At 35.0% G+C, this 15,015-nt stretch overlaps 1 protein-coding gene across 5 annotated transcripts in view; it reads left to right on the plus strand.

Annotated features, from left to right (window-relative positions):
• The window catches only part of RMDN1 (regulator of microtubule dynamics 1), a 56,024-nt gene extending 42,862 nt beyond the window's left edge, over nt 1-13,162 (plus strand). For 2 of the 5 annotated variants that reach the window (XM_030304003.1, XM_030304005.1), the window contains exons 5-10: nt 3,528-3,617; nt 7,949-8,004; nt 9,504-9,591; nt 10,826-10,856; nt 12,483-12,616; nt 13,016-13,162. In XM_030304003.1, the coding sequence (XP_030159863.1) occupies nt 3,528-3,617; nt 7,949-8,004; nt 9,504-9,591; nt 10,826-10,856; nt 12,483-12,616; nt 13,016-13,066 (450 nt within the window). In that variant the 3' untranslated portion in view covers nt 13,067-13,162. Of the gene's footprint in view, nt 1-3,527; nt 3,618-7,948; nt 8,005-9,503; nt 9,755-10,825; nt 10,857-12,482; nt 12,617-13,015 lie in introns of those variants that run through there. The other 3 variants (XR_003966250.1, XM_030304004.1, XR_003966251.1) reach the window with 3 other exon arrangements.
• The last annotated feature ends 1,853 nt before the right edge of the window (nt 13,163-15,015 follow it).

Raw genomic sequence — 15,015 nt, forward strand, 5'->3', positions numbered from 1 at the left:
GTACTTCCCACCTTCAAAGTATATGTTTGGTTCCATTTTATAATCTCTGCCTCTTTATTGATAATTCTCTATTTAATGAGACATTGTTCTTAGTATACTTTAGTTCTTCAGACATAATTTCCTTGTTGAACATACATAAAGTCTAGGAAGCCCAACATCTGGGCTTCTTCAGGCATAGCTTCCTTTGATTTTTTTCCTCCTGTATGTGGGTTATATATTCTTATGTTTTGCATGCCCTGTAATTTTTTTGTTGAAAACTGGACATGTTAACTATTATAATACGGTAAATCTGGAAATCAGGTTCTCTCCTTTCCCAGAATTTGTTGTTGCTGCTTTTAGTATGTGTTGTTTTTTTCTTTTTTCTAAGATTTTGTTTTAAGTAATCTCTACACGCAACATGGGGCTCAAACAACCCTAAGATCAAGGGTTGCATGCTCTACCGATTGAACCAGCCAGGTGCTTGTGCTGTTTTTCTTGTAACTTCTTGACCAGATTCTGTAAAGTCTGTGTTCTTTGTTATATGTAGCCAAAGAAGTCTCTGTTCTCTTAGTTTAGTGGTCACCAAATGATTGGGCATACATTTTATAAAATGTTTGGAGCCAAAATGTTTTCCATTCTTGGTCATGGGGCTCTCTGTATGTGTTGGGACATACCATTAGCCCTTAGCTGGGCAGTTTTAAACTGTGCCTTGGCTTTCACTTTCAATTTGTGAAGAGCCTTAAGCTCAGGGCCTTCTCAGATCTTTCCTAAGCTTTTTGTTTTTGTTTTTGGCTATGGTGTTATTGCATAATTAGCAAAATGCTTTGCCATTTAATTCAATAACAAAATAATTCACATTTCACGATGCTTTCAAAGCATGACATTTGAAGTCCATTTTATCTTCCTTTGACCTATGCATTGGTAATAAAGTGTCATGGTATGGAGTATGCGTGGCACTCCAAATGCTTTCAGGTTATAACACTATCACTGTGATTTACAGTGTATGGAGCAGCAGTAAGAATCAGTTAAAATATTACATATGATCTCTTATCACAATTCAACCCTGCCATTGTTGAGCAAAGCCAGTCAATTCATAAGTGGTGAGTGTGACTGTGTTCTAGTAAAGCTTTATTTGTAAGCACTGAAATTTGAATTCAATATAATTTTCGTATGTCATGAAATATTCTTTTGGGTTTCCTTCCTTCCTTCCTCCCTCCCTTCCTTCCTCCCTCCCTCCCTCCCTCCCTTCCTTCCTTCCTTCCTATTTATTTTTGACAGACAAAGCATGAGCGGGGAAGGGGCAGAGAGAGAGGGAGACACAGAATCTGAAGCAGGCTCCAGGCTCTGAGCTGTCAGCACAGAGCTTGACGCGGGCTTGAACTCACAGACTGTGAGATCATGACCTGAGCCAAAGTCGGATGCTTAACTGACTGAGCCACCCAGGTGCCCCATCTTTTGGCTTTTCTTTATTGAACCTTTCCAGCACCCTTAGGGACATCTCTTTACCTAGCCTTTCCTCCCAAGCTTTTCATTAGTTTATTTGCTGGAGACAGCAGCAATCTAAGATATTAGTTTATAAATGTTTTCAGTAAATGCCCCCCCGCCCTGGCACCCCAGAGACAGTTTTATCACTAGGGCCTTTTCAAGTTAGGTGAAATATGTACAAGGCCAGTCTTCCAAGGAGCCACCAAACAAGTCAGAACAAAGATTACAATTCTCCATGAGTGAGATCTGTTCTGTACCCTCAGGTATTGGGAATGGCGGGGGATGGGGGGGTGGGTGCTGTTTTATAGCTCTTGCTGAGATTGGGAGTGTGGGATAATAAAACAGCACAGAATTCACTATTCTCATTAGGAATAATCTGATACTTTGAATAAGCGTTCCCAGGTCACCTCAAGCCTTAGGTTAATTTCAGAGTTCCAAAAATAAGTTGATTTTGATAGTTGTTGCTCATTTTTTTTTCAGTGCTTTTATGGAGAAGCAGAATTCAGAGTTCTTTACTTTGCCTTTTTCACTTATGTCACTCTTAGTTTTTGTTAATTTTAATCCAATTTGGCAGTCTGCTTTTCATTTGGGGTTTTGGACCATTTACATTTAATGTGATTAATGATATTTTGGGGTTTAAATTTCCTATCTTTCTATTTGTTCCATCTGTTCATCTTCTTTTTCTGCCTTTTTTATTGATAATTTTTTGGATTCCATTTTATTTATTTCATTGACTTAATGGCTATAACTCTGTGTCATGTTGTTTAGTGGTTGCTTTAAGGTTTATAGCATACATCTTTAACTTACAGTCCACATCAAGTGATATAGCACTTCATATGTTAATAACTGCTCTTTGTGCTATTATTGTAATATATCTTTAACATATGTCAAAAATCTCAAAATACTGCCAGTCTAATCAGGGAAGAATGTTTAGGATTCATCCATAAGCTTATGTTTGTTTTGCATATAGAAGATGGTGAGATACATAAGAGAAGGTGTTTTTATCCAGAGTCCTGATATGTGGGAGAAGATCAGAACAGCAAATTTGAAACCCTGTGTAACCACCTAGTCCCCTGGATTTAGGCAGCTGGGTAACTCTCAGTGGAGATTAAGTGAGCATAGCCTATAGAGGGTGTGTGTGTGTGTGTGTGTGTGTGTGTGTGTGTGTGTGTGCGCGCGTGTGCACACGTGCACAAATAATGTATGTTATGTTTTAAGTTATACTTTTTAAGTTTCAATAAACTTACCAAGATTTTGGCAGAAAATAGATTTAAACAGAAGTTTGTTTTAGTTAAAATCTTTGTGGTTATAATTCTTAAAACCCCACAGAAATAAGCTCAAATAAAAATGGAGGGGCGGTTTATTAGAAACTACTGTTTCTAATAAAACCCAAAGGCAGGGTGTTTTTGGTTCAGGAAAACCTGGTTTGATTGCTCTGAGGTTTATATTATCTCTTTGCTGTTACCTGCACATCTTTTTCTCTGCAGACTCTTTTTCTCATTCTACATCTTGTGACTTTCTACAGCACTTGAATTTATGAAGCTTGGATATTAGGTATTTAGTCCTTAGGGACAAAACTCAGATTGTCTCAGTTTGGGTCTGTTATCCCATCTGTGGCTATGGGGACAACATCACAATTGACAGGTGTGGCTCTTATTACTAGAACCGTGCAGATGTGGGAGAAGAAGCAGCTTGTAGAAAAGAGGATGAGAAAATAAAATGATAGTTATTCAATTGCAAATTTTTAAAAATTTATACTCTGGTTATAAACATGAATCATTGTCTCCTCATTGTGTTGATAACTTCCTTAGAGATTGTGTATTCTTTACCTTGTATTATAGTTCTCAATAGAGAACTGTAGAACACGTCCTGTCCTTGAGTTCCTTAAGGGCCATGTCTACTTTCCTTTGTATATGACAGTATATTTTATTCAGTTTTTATGCTAAGTTTTTGTTGAATGAGAATGACTATTGAGGAATAAATACTCAGTTTTACCTTGTATTGAGTGGAGTATTAGTGGGGTATTATTATTCTTATATGTTTTTTTTTCCTTCTATTTTTAGTGGTATGCAATCTGTATTAGTGATGTTGGAGATTATGAAGGCATCAAGGCTAAAATTGCAAATGCTTACATTATCAAGGAGCATTTTGAGGTACTGATGAATTTTAAAAGTCATTACTTTTTTTTTTTTAATTTTTTTATTTTTTTTTAATTTTTTTTTTTTCCAACGTTTATTCATTTTTGGGACAGAGAGAGACAGAGCATGAACGGGGGAGGGCCAGAGAGAGAGGGAGACACAGAATCAGAAACAGGCTCCAGGCTCCGAGCCATCAGCCCAGAGCCCGACGCGGGGCTCGAACTCACGGACCGCGAGATCGTGACCTGGCTGAAGTCGGACGCTTAACCGACTGTGCCACCCAGGCGCCCCAGTCATTACTTTTTTAAATAGATTTCTGTTTCACTTATTTATTGCTGTGTAGCAAACCATCTAAAATTTAGAGACCTAAAGCAGTGACAGCTTATTTCTCAAAATTTTGTGGGTTTAGTCTGTAGTGGTGCTTTGATCTGTTTGGTGTAACTGAGATCATTTAGATAGCTGTGTTCACCTCTGTCTTCAGCTGGGATGGGAATGCGCACGATATCCTGTCAAGTGACTGTTTCTCTCCACTTTTCTTTATATTATTTAGTAGTCTAGCCCAAGTTTCTTTATAGCATGGTAGTGGCTTCCAAGAATGAGCATTCCAAGGTAAAATTCCAGTGTGGAAACTTTTATCAGGCTTCTGTTTTGTATCACACTTAGTAAAGTCCTGTGGACCTAAACAAGTCATGTGGCCAAGACAAGAGTTTGTGAGAGGGTGCTATATAAGGTCCTGAATACCCAGAGGTGTGGTCTAGTCTAACAATCTAACACAATTGACAAATCCAATAGTAATAGTACTGTTAACAGTATTATCTCTGTGTGGGTATTTTGTATTTTAATATTTCCAGTTACTTATTTTATAGTAAGCTCTTTGTTAGGTGTCAGATGTTTTCTAGGAGTTTGTATTTTTTTATGATGCGCGTAAACACTACTTCATTGTCCTAAGCAAAACTAAACAAAAAACTCCCAAAAAACTGACACTAAAAACCCAACATATTTATTTCTCTTGTGATATTTTAGACCATTGTAAAAATGCAAAGGAAGAGAATATGACGGAAACATACATGGGGAGAATGTTAGATAAGCTCTTTACTAGCCTTTCTGAATTTTATAGTTATAGTCTCAATTCATAGTTTATATAATGTGTAGTAGAAAAGCTAGGAGTCAGGAGTCCTAGCTTTTTATTCAGACATCAATGGTGTGTGTGTATGTGTGTATATATATATATATATATATATATATATATATATATATATATACACACACACGTGTATGTGTGTATATGCATATATATATATTTCCATTTAATAATATGCAACATTTTTCACATTTTAAGAACTTTAAAATCAGATTATATTATATAATCAATGGTATCCTATAATTGGCAGTGCTTTTTTTTTCTTTTTAGTGGTACATATAATAATGACATATTGTAACTTTCACAGTATCTTAGATTCGGTGAAATGCCATAGTTTGCTCAGTGGCATTAAAAAAAATTGCCTAAATTATTCTGTGCTATATGATGTAGAAATATGTGACAGGGGCGCCTGGGTTGCGCAGTCGGTTAAGCGTCCGACTTAAGCCAGGTCACGATCTCGCGGTCCGTGAGTTCGAGCCCCGCGTCAGGCTCTGGGCTGATGGCTTGGAGCCTGGAGCCTGTTTCCGATTCTGTGTCTCCCTCTCTCTCTGCCCCTCCCCCGTTCATGCTCTGTCTCTCTCTGTCCCAAAAATAAATAAACGTTGAAAAAAAAAAAATTAAAAAAAAAAAAAAAAGAAATATGTGACAAATTCAATGTGAAAAATTAAAAATTGCAGAAAATTGTATTAATGGAAACAGAAAAGGCTATATTTTTTAAAAATGATGCATTGCAAGTTTCATGTGTGTGTAAGTATATTTAGGGGCGCCTGGGTGGCGCAGTCGGTTAAGCGTCCGACTTCAGCCAGGTCACAATCTCGCAGTCCGTGAGTTCGAGCCCCGTGTCAGGCTCTGGGCTGATGGCTCAGAGCCTGGAGCCTGTTTCCGATTCTGTGTCTCCCTCTCTCTCTGCCCCTCCCCCGTTCATGCTCTGTCTCTCTCTGTCCCAAAAATAAATAAACGTTGAAAAAAAAATTTTTTTTTAAATAATAATTTTTAGTGTTTACATACTAAAAAGATCATTTATACTATTATTTCTAATTCCATTATTATATCCAAAGCCATAAGGAATTACTGTCTTTGGATTGTTGTTGTTTTAAAGATTTTATTTTAAGCAATCTCTACACCCAACATGAGGCTTGCACTCACAGCCCCCAAGATCAAGAGTTGCATGCTCCACCGACTGAGCCAACCAGGCACTCCTATCTTTGGATGGTTTTTTAAAAACACTTCAACTAACAGCAGGAAGAATTATAAGAGAAAGGATTTACTTGAGAGTAGTCCCTCTCAACCCCTCCTGTAAGAAAATTAAATTCCCCTAGGCATCCATTGTATGTTACGAGTTAACTTTTCTCCCTTGCATCTAGAATGGTACTAGCTCTATACCATTCTTGGTAGATTGGAGAAAGTTAATTATTCATATAATTTTTTGTAGGGCTTAATTTTCTAGTGGAACTCCAGTTAGGAAAGGATGGTTAGTGTATAAGTTGTGTATACTTTTCTTTTTTAATTTATTTATTTTGAGAGAGAGTGAGAGAGGGCATGAGCAGGGGAGGGACAGAGTGAGACACAGAATCTGAAGCAGGCTCCAGGCTCTAAGCTGTCAGCACAGAGCCTAACTCAGGGCTCGAACCCATGAACTGTGAGATCATGACCTGAGCCAAAGTTGGACACTTAACTGACTGAGCCATCCAGGTGCCCCTAAGTTGTGTATACTTTAAAACATATTTTGCTACAAATCATATGACTATATTTAGTGGAAAAGTAAAATAAGGTCAGTGCTGATTCTTACCCATATTATTGAAGCAAGATTTCTAAGTCTTACTCAGCCTTATTCTAGGTATTACTTCTGCTTCCATTAATCAATGTCAGTAGTAAATTGATACTTTTGACAAGTAAAATTAATAATGATGTTGGTGATAGAAGATATTACTGTGTTAAGTACCTCCTATTACTTGCTCATTTAATTTTTTACCACAACACTATAAAGTAGGTATATTATTCTCTCAATTCTATAAAACAGCAAACTCAGGCCTTGGCAAGAAGAGAGAACTTGCCAAGGTCAAAAAGGTAGAAGTCACTGAGCTGTGATTTAAATTCTGTCAGTCTTGGCTTCAGAGCTCACATTGATAACCAGTTACAAATATTTTAAAATGTGTATCTCATAATTACTAACTGAAAGTGAAAATGTGGGTTTACTGAAAAGCATAAAATAGAAGGTCTCAATTTTTTAAAAAGGGTCTTTTATTTTTTTTTTTATTTTTTATTTTTAAAAAAAATTTTTTTTCAACGTTTATTTATTTTTGGGACAGAGAGAGACAGAGCATGAACGGGGGAGGGGCAGAGAGAGAGGGAGACACAGAATCGGAAACAGGCTCCAGGCTCTGAGCCATCAGCCCAGAGCCTGACGCGGGGCTCGAACTCCCGGACTGCGAGATCGTGACCTGGCTGAAGTCGGACGCTTAACCAACTGCGCCACCCAGGAGCCCCAACAAGGGTCTTTTATTTTTAATAGGATTAACATTAATCTGAGATATTCTTAGTGGCGTTCAACAAAGTAATTGAAAAAAGGAATAGTTGGGTTAAAGCTAATCTGTAGTTTATGCTTTACATTAATTCACATAGGACTTTCACATAGTAAATAGAAATTAGGGAGACTTTATCAATGTATTTTACATTGCATATAATTATTTTACTAATAAATTCTGTGACTAAATAGCATTTTTCCTTTGTTAAGGATAAATGGGGAGGTTGAATAAATTCTAAATACAAGAAGAGACTTTGTAAAATTATTATGTAACTTTTTTCTTATTTTAGTAAATAATGCTATTTAATGCAATATTCATATAGAACTTGCCAAAAATAACTTCCTTTTCTTATCTAGAAGAAACATTGAGAACTATAGTTTTCAAAATGAGATTGATTTACAGATTTCATGTTTTTTCTCATATTGATAAATCCTATCAGGATTTATTGCCAAACTTTATAAAACAGAACCTTTAATACAAGTCATTAACAGTGTATTGAAATGAATTTATTAACCAAATTAAAGAATCAAGAGGGAAAAAGCTGATATTCGTTATCCTACAAGGATTGAAATGCAGGGTTGCCAAAAAACTTTTTTACATCATGGCTTTATGCTTGCTGAAACACAAGCATTATTTGTGTTTAGAACACAGATATGATTGACCTTCTCCTTTCTTGTTAGAAAGCAATTGAACTGAACCCAAAAGATGCTACCTCCATTCACCTTATGGGTATTTGGTAAGAAAATTTCTTAAGTAAATATTTCAGTCGTATTTAGTATGATCTTATTTTGTAGTATATGAAACAAGATGTAAAATATTTAAAAGTATTTGACATTCATGAGTATTTAGTTCATTATATTAACTAGCAGTTGTGATGTATTGTTAGAAAATACTAAATTTGATTGTAATTGTGTTAACCATTGTTATTCAGATCACTTAGAAGTAAATACTAAGATGAAAAAGGCGTTAAAACTTCTTGCTAGACTTTGAAATTCCTTTTGTTGGGAAAGATTATTTTTATCCAATGAAATTGGATTCATCTAGTTATGTAGCAATACAGTTTGATGCTCTAAGAGAGTCTTTGCATCTTCAAAGTGTATAAAATACAGTCTGATTCATCTGAACAGCAATATAATTTTGACTTTTAGTATCTTTCCATTTATCCAGTGTATAACATTATTTTGCTGGTATGAGCATACACCAATCTGTTTAAATGCTTGCTGATTTAAGAGTCTTTCTTGAGACAGGTTTGCCATGTTTTTTTTGGGTGTAGTCTGCAGATCTGAATATTTTATTGTCTTCTTTTTGGTGTAAAAAACCTTGTATCAGACTCTTTAAGAGTTAAATATCCTTCAGGGCCATATTAAACTAACAAAACGCTTTCTGAGGACTAATGATAATGGAGAGACAGTCACTAAGTCAGATGCTAGGGAGTAAACATGAATGAGATACAAGTCTACCTCAAGGAATTCAGACCATAGAGATCTAGCACTTTTTTCCCTACTTCTATCAGAAATTTGTCAAGATCTTTGGATGTTAATCATTTGCTTCACTCTTTCAAATAGGTAGGCTTAAGTTGTGTTTTGTCATTGTTATTTATGCATATCATGTTTGGTTTTGTCATTTTATTTTAATTAAAAATTTTTTTAATGTTTATTTTTGAGGGAGACAGATCGTGAGCAGCGGAGGGGCAGAGAGAAAGGGAGACAGAGAATCTGAACCTGACTCCAGGCTCTAAGCCATCAGCACAGTGTCCAATGTGGGGCTCGAACCCACGGACCGCAAGATCATGACCTGAGCCACTGAGCCACCCAGTCACCCCATGGTTTTGTCAATTTTTTAAAAACTTCTCTGAGTTAGTCTTTCTAATGCAAAAAATAGGGGTAATGATCCAAACTCATTTAGTCCTTGTAAGGAGTGGATGAGAGATAATCACCTAGCACCTGAAACAAAGTGAGCACTTAGTGATGAATGATATATGCTGTTATCATTACTAGTACTATCGCTTACTATTTATATTAATCACAAAATATACTTTAATTGATGAATCAATATAAACCAGTCTCTGGGTAATTTAGTAGGCATATTAACCTACTGGATATTATTATGTAAAGTACAAATTGTTTAAACGTACAACAGGAGAAGATACGTTTTATATGTTAAGATGCTTAGTTTTCTTAAGAGAAAAAAAAAGGTGAATTTCAGATATATAGATGTTATTTTATTTCTCTATAGGTGTTATACATTTGCTGAAATGCCTTGGTATCAAAGAAGAATTGCTAAAATGCTGTTTGCAACTCCTCCTAGTTCCACCTATGAGGAGGTAGTGTGCTGTCCTTTATTAAGTTAGTACTGGTTTCCTAACTGCAGTGCCATTCTACAGTGTCCAGATCTGGAGCTCTGATCAGTGAGGCATTTGAGCACGTTTCTAACCATCCAATGCAACTATCTTATCACAAAGGCTTAATACTTATAATCTATGACTGGTGAGTGGTTTTTTTTCTTTAGGTGAGTGGCTGATGACTCTGGTATGTTGTTAGCTATAATAGCTCATGGCTAAAATTTATCATTTTCTATTTGAAACCTATATACCATATAAAAGTCATAAAATAGAACAAGAAATTCAACAGCTGCTGTTCAGCATGTTTTAGGTACGTGTTCTACACACTACAATTTACCTAGAGAAGAAAGTGTGTATTTGTATAGATAAAGAGTAATTGTAACTTTTTTTAAAAAGTGGGGTTGAAAGGTTCATACTCTTATATTTTCAAGGCCTTTTGCTTCCTTGTTAAAAATAAAATTTGAAAGGGATTTCTGGGCAAATATTTTGAGTTAACATCACTAAAATTTTCAGAGTAAGGAGATAAGGCCATTGAAAAAGCTTCCATAATACCTATACCATAACAAGGAGCTATGTTTTTCTTCTGGGAAATAATATTGTAGAATTTGATGTAAAAGTATTTAGTTGAAAAATTAGAACACAGTGGGGAAATACTGCTATTAAAAAGAATATATTCTAAGAAAATACTGTCAGCTCTACTATAACAAGTTAGTTATGTTTCTAAGAAATCAGTTAATACATTATAAAAACAGTCAAAGTGGAACAAAAAGAATTAAGAGTTTCAGATTCACAATAGCATTTTATGTTGGAATTTCAGTAATAAAGGAGTTTTAAAAATTTATTGGTACAACCTATATACCACTGAGTAAATTTAGCTTTTGATTTTATCAAGTTTTTACTGGTAGTGACTATTATGATTTAAGAAGAGAAAGATCAGAATAGCTCTGTTGCATATGATGATGTTCTTTCCTCTCTGCACTTGATGCTTGGTTGGTACAAGTTCTGAACAGCAATCAAGTTATTACTTGAAGTGGTCCATATACCGTAATCTGTGCTCCGATGATTTAATAATATGTTCAATTTTGCTGTGTTAACTCTGTCAATGAATTGGACTTTAAGATATGTTAATTTACTTCCTGACTTTTGAACAAAAGTTTTTTTTAATATCGATTCTGTTATAACCCTTTTCATTATGTTTGGGTTGTGTTTTTAACAGGCCTTAGGCTACTTTCACAGGGCAGAGCAAGGTAACATTTTTAATTTCACATACTAATACAGTTAAAATTGTATGAATGCTTTATATAGAATAGAAATTTTTATTTAATATCCTCATTTTTTAAATGTTTATTTTTGAGAGAGAGAAAGAGAGTACGAGCCAGGGAGGGGCAGAGAGAGGGAGACACAGAATCTGAAGCAGGCTCCAGGCTCTGAGCTGTCAGCACAGAGCCCGCTGTAGGGCACAAACTCATGAACCATGAGATTGTGACCTGAGCTGAAGTTGGACACTTAACTGACTGAGCCACCCCTATAATAGAAATTTTTAAAATAAAATATTACTTATTCTGATCTTCTTTTTGCAGTAGACATTATCAAATATTTGTTAGTCTTTATTCAGTAAAGATCACCTGAGTAAGAAGTAGGTTGCTGCTGAATTTAGAGCTACAGTTCTGGAATGGTCCTTTATTTGATGTAATTCAGCCTTCCTTTTCAGGAGGCTTTGACATGTTAACTCTCTTATTCAAGATTATACAGCTGATTAGGAACATTTATTATGTATTTAAATGTTTAAAATTTTTTTGAGACATAATTGACATACTACATTATGTTAGTTTCAGGTGTACAGCATAAGGATTCAATACTTGTATATGCTGTAAATGATTACAGTAAGTCTAGTTAATGACTACCACATTTTTAAAAAATTTTTTCTAAGATTTACTCTTTTAGCAACTTTCAAATAGCACTTAAATAAGACGTCTTGTTTTTAAACCAGGCCAGTTTTTGTTTTGTTACAGATATTGTCTTCTTTTGTGAAGAGTTTCATGTCACTCTTGCTTTGAAGAAATGGCCAGCCCTACAAAACTGACACCAGCCCATCCTAAGTTCTTCCTTTTTAAATTTAATAGCACAAACTAGAAAAGTAAAGGACATAAGCATATGTTACCAAATACACCCAAGAAACCACTGTAATTTTATTTCTATAAAATTAATCAGAAGAATATTAAAGACTGTATTAGAGAGCCTACTTATATGGACTTGTTCAAATGCTTTTCTGATAGCAAAGCATTTAAAAAAAAACATTTCTTATAAAGAATTGAGTCTGCATGTTAAACTGTCAGTAATATATTCTGATATGCTCTATTACTGTCTTTCACTGATAACCTGTTATGGTGGTAGTTCTATAGATCATGAATATGAATTTGGGAATAAAATTTCCTCAGAGGGATTTAGAAGCATAATTGCCAAATAAAACCTAGAGCCTTAAAGGAATAAGGGTTTGGGGTGTTGAGAAAAAAGCATGGTCATGTCTTACAGAGCTAAAAAAAATCCTCAATAATTATAGTCATCTCCAGGTTTTACTCTAGGTCAGTTTACTCCAGGTCAGTTCTCCTGAGCAACCTTTTTTAAAGGACCATATCTGGTTTAGAAGCTCCTCCTAGGCTCCCATTACCTGTTACTTCTCCCATCATATAGTAGACACTGAATGAATGATACTTAACCAGCATTTTTCTGAGATAGGAATAGTTGAACAAAAGAGAATTCGAGTTAGCCTAATCTTTTATTGACCACATAAATTTATTATTGGAATTTAGACTGAAAAAATTAAGCCTCTACAAGTATGTCATCTGAAATAAATTTTTCTTTCTTCTGTACAGTGGATCCAAACTTCTACAGCAAAAACTTGCTTCTTTTAGGAAAGACCTATTTGAAGTTACACAACAAAAAGCTTGCTGCCTTCTGGCTAATGAAAGCCAAGGACTATCCAGCACACACAGAGGAGGATAAACAGGTAACACATCTCCAATAAATTAAGGCAGATAGGTTTCTATTGAGGCACTATTAAACGTGAAGTAAGAACTTCTTTAAAAACTATCTAAATGCACATTGTTGAAAACAAGAGTATTCATTTCAAATGTGAGTTCATTAACATTTCCATTAATTTCTGTATGCAAATGTTTAGTTACTATTAACAGATGTTATGAGTTACTTGCTGCCTTATTCCTGTTTGACATACATGACAGATCAAATAAGATTTCTAAAACAAAAGGCAACGGATGTGTTTACAATGTGCTATCCTGGTTTTTGGGAACTCTTAGAAACAAACCAGAGCCCACTTTATGAACTTAGATTTCACAAGTTGATATCTATGCTCTGCTGTTTATTTATAACGTGTATTTTTCCATTTTAGATACAGACAGAAGCTGCTCAGTTGCTTACAGGTTTCAGTGACCAGAAATGAGAATTTGTCAGAGAAGAAAGTACATGAAGTATCTAAGAAACACTGCCTTTTCATCACATTACAAAGATAATACATAAATAATATATAAACCATAAATGTGTTCTATGGCTGTTTTCTCAGTTTCTTTAATGTAACCATTTAACAAATTTAAATATACAAAATCTTAAGTTTCTTCACAGGTAACAAGGCAAAAGAAATAATTGCCATAAGAGTGGTAAGGACATCTCCCTGGCTCAGAGGCAGAGATATTGTGCACTTAGGACACCAACAATACAAAGTGGTATAAGACTTCTAAGGGAGGATGGATCACATCAGAATGGGACATCAATAAAAGAAAGTTTTGTTTAAGAGGTGGCATTGGGGGAATGCATTGTCAAGTTGGACTGATGCAAAGTTGAGATCTTGCAGAGAAGGTGCAGTGAAAATTAGGAGGTTAGGATGTTGAGGGTTCTTGGTATAAAGTAGTTAAGTGATGGATCTTGGAACCAACCTGCATAAGGAAAAAACTCAAGTCAGGAGAGGACGGAAAATGGGAGTGGTTTCTTCTTTTAATGTGACATAGACCCTCAAGTGGAGGACTGATTTTTGTCACTAGACAAAACCCAAATTCTATTTTCTAATGTGAAAGGAACGCAGAACTCAAGGGTGAAATAGAAATGAAGATGTTTTAAATAGGACAGTACTACTTGAGGCTGGGATGCCCCCACTGCAGAACTGTTTTATAAAAAGGATAATCTTGAATGTAACTTAGATAAACCAAAGTATGTGTAGAGGTGGGTTTTCCCCCAAAGGATTTGGGAATTGTATTGTTAAAGTAAACTCTATTGGCAGGGGCTGTTTCTGTGTTATCCTCGATAAAACCAGGATGTGTATGTATGTTCGAACTTGAAAACTTCATCTCCAGTTGCTAATCTTTTGCTATATTTTACTTACATGTGTATATATTCACATATTTATATATACATATTTCTAAAGTTTTGGAATTGTAGATAACATATTTCATCCCTAGATATTTCAGCATGCGTTTTCTTAGAATAAGGACATCCTTTAAACAAAAACCCATTATCACAACAAAAAGTTAACAGTAATTCTTTTAACATCTAATATCCAGCTATTTTCAGATTTTCTCAAATGTCCCAGAATGTCTTACACTTTTAAAAATCCAGAACAGTTCTCCCATCTTTTTTTTTTTTTCCTCACATCATTCATTGACTTTTTGAAGAGGACGGTCCAGTTATCTTCAATTGTCCCTTATTCAAGATTTATCTTACCACACTTTGAGAACCACTTTTCCATCTTTTTTCCAGTGATTTTAATTATATGTTAGATCTTCTTTGCCTAATTTTTTAAACTTCTCTGATTTTTTTTTTTTTATTTCTTTCATTTTCTTGTCTGTTTGAGTTTGTTCCTCCCATGTTCCTTATTTCTTCCAGGTCTCGTTTTCTTCCTCTGATACATTCCTTCCGAGATGTTTGTCTTTTTCTTGTTTTTTTTTTTTTTTTTTTTTTTTTTTCTGATTCCAGTCAGCAGGCATTTCACGTTTTCATGTAGTTTGTCCAGTTCTTTTTGAATTTCTAATTTGAATTTTTTTGTTTCTACAGTTTATATTTAACTCATATCAGTATAGTGTGTTAAAGAATTGTTTTCAGCATTTTCATCTAAAAATTTCTCATTTTTAATTTTCTCATTAGAGGGACTTTCAGTATTTTCTGAAGCTGTGATTTGTGTGTGTGTGTGTGTGTGTGGTTACCAGCCATACCAAGTAATCAAATGGGAAGTGAGGGGTTTTGATTCGTTCAAGGATAACTTCTGGTAAGTAGTTTTTGTGAAATTCAGTGAGAGAGCCTTTGGCGGGGGGAGGGGGAGTCATCTGATATTTTTTAGCACTATTAAATTTTTGCTTTGAAATCATAGATTCATAGGGAGTTGAGCGGGAAAAGGTACAGCAG

Source organism: Lynx canadensis, chromosome F2 (assembly GCF_007474595.2).
Source record: "Lynx canadensis isolate LIC74 chromosome F2, mLynCan4.pri.v2, whole genome shotgun sequence".
Taxonomy (NCBI): Eukaryota; Metazoa; Chordata; class Mammalia; order Carnivora; family Felidae; genus Lynx; species Lynx canadensis.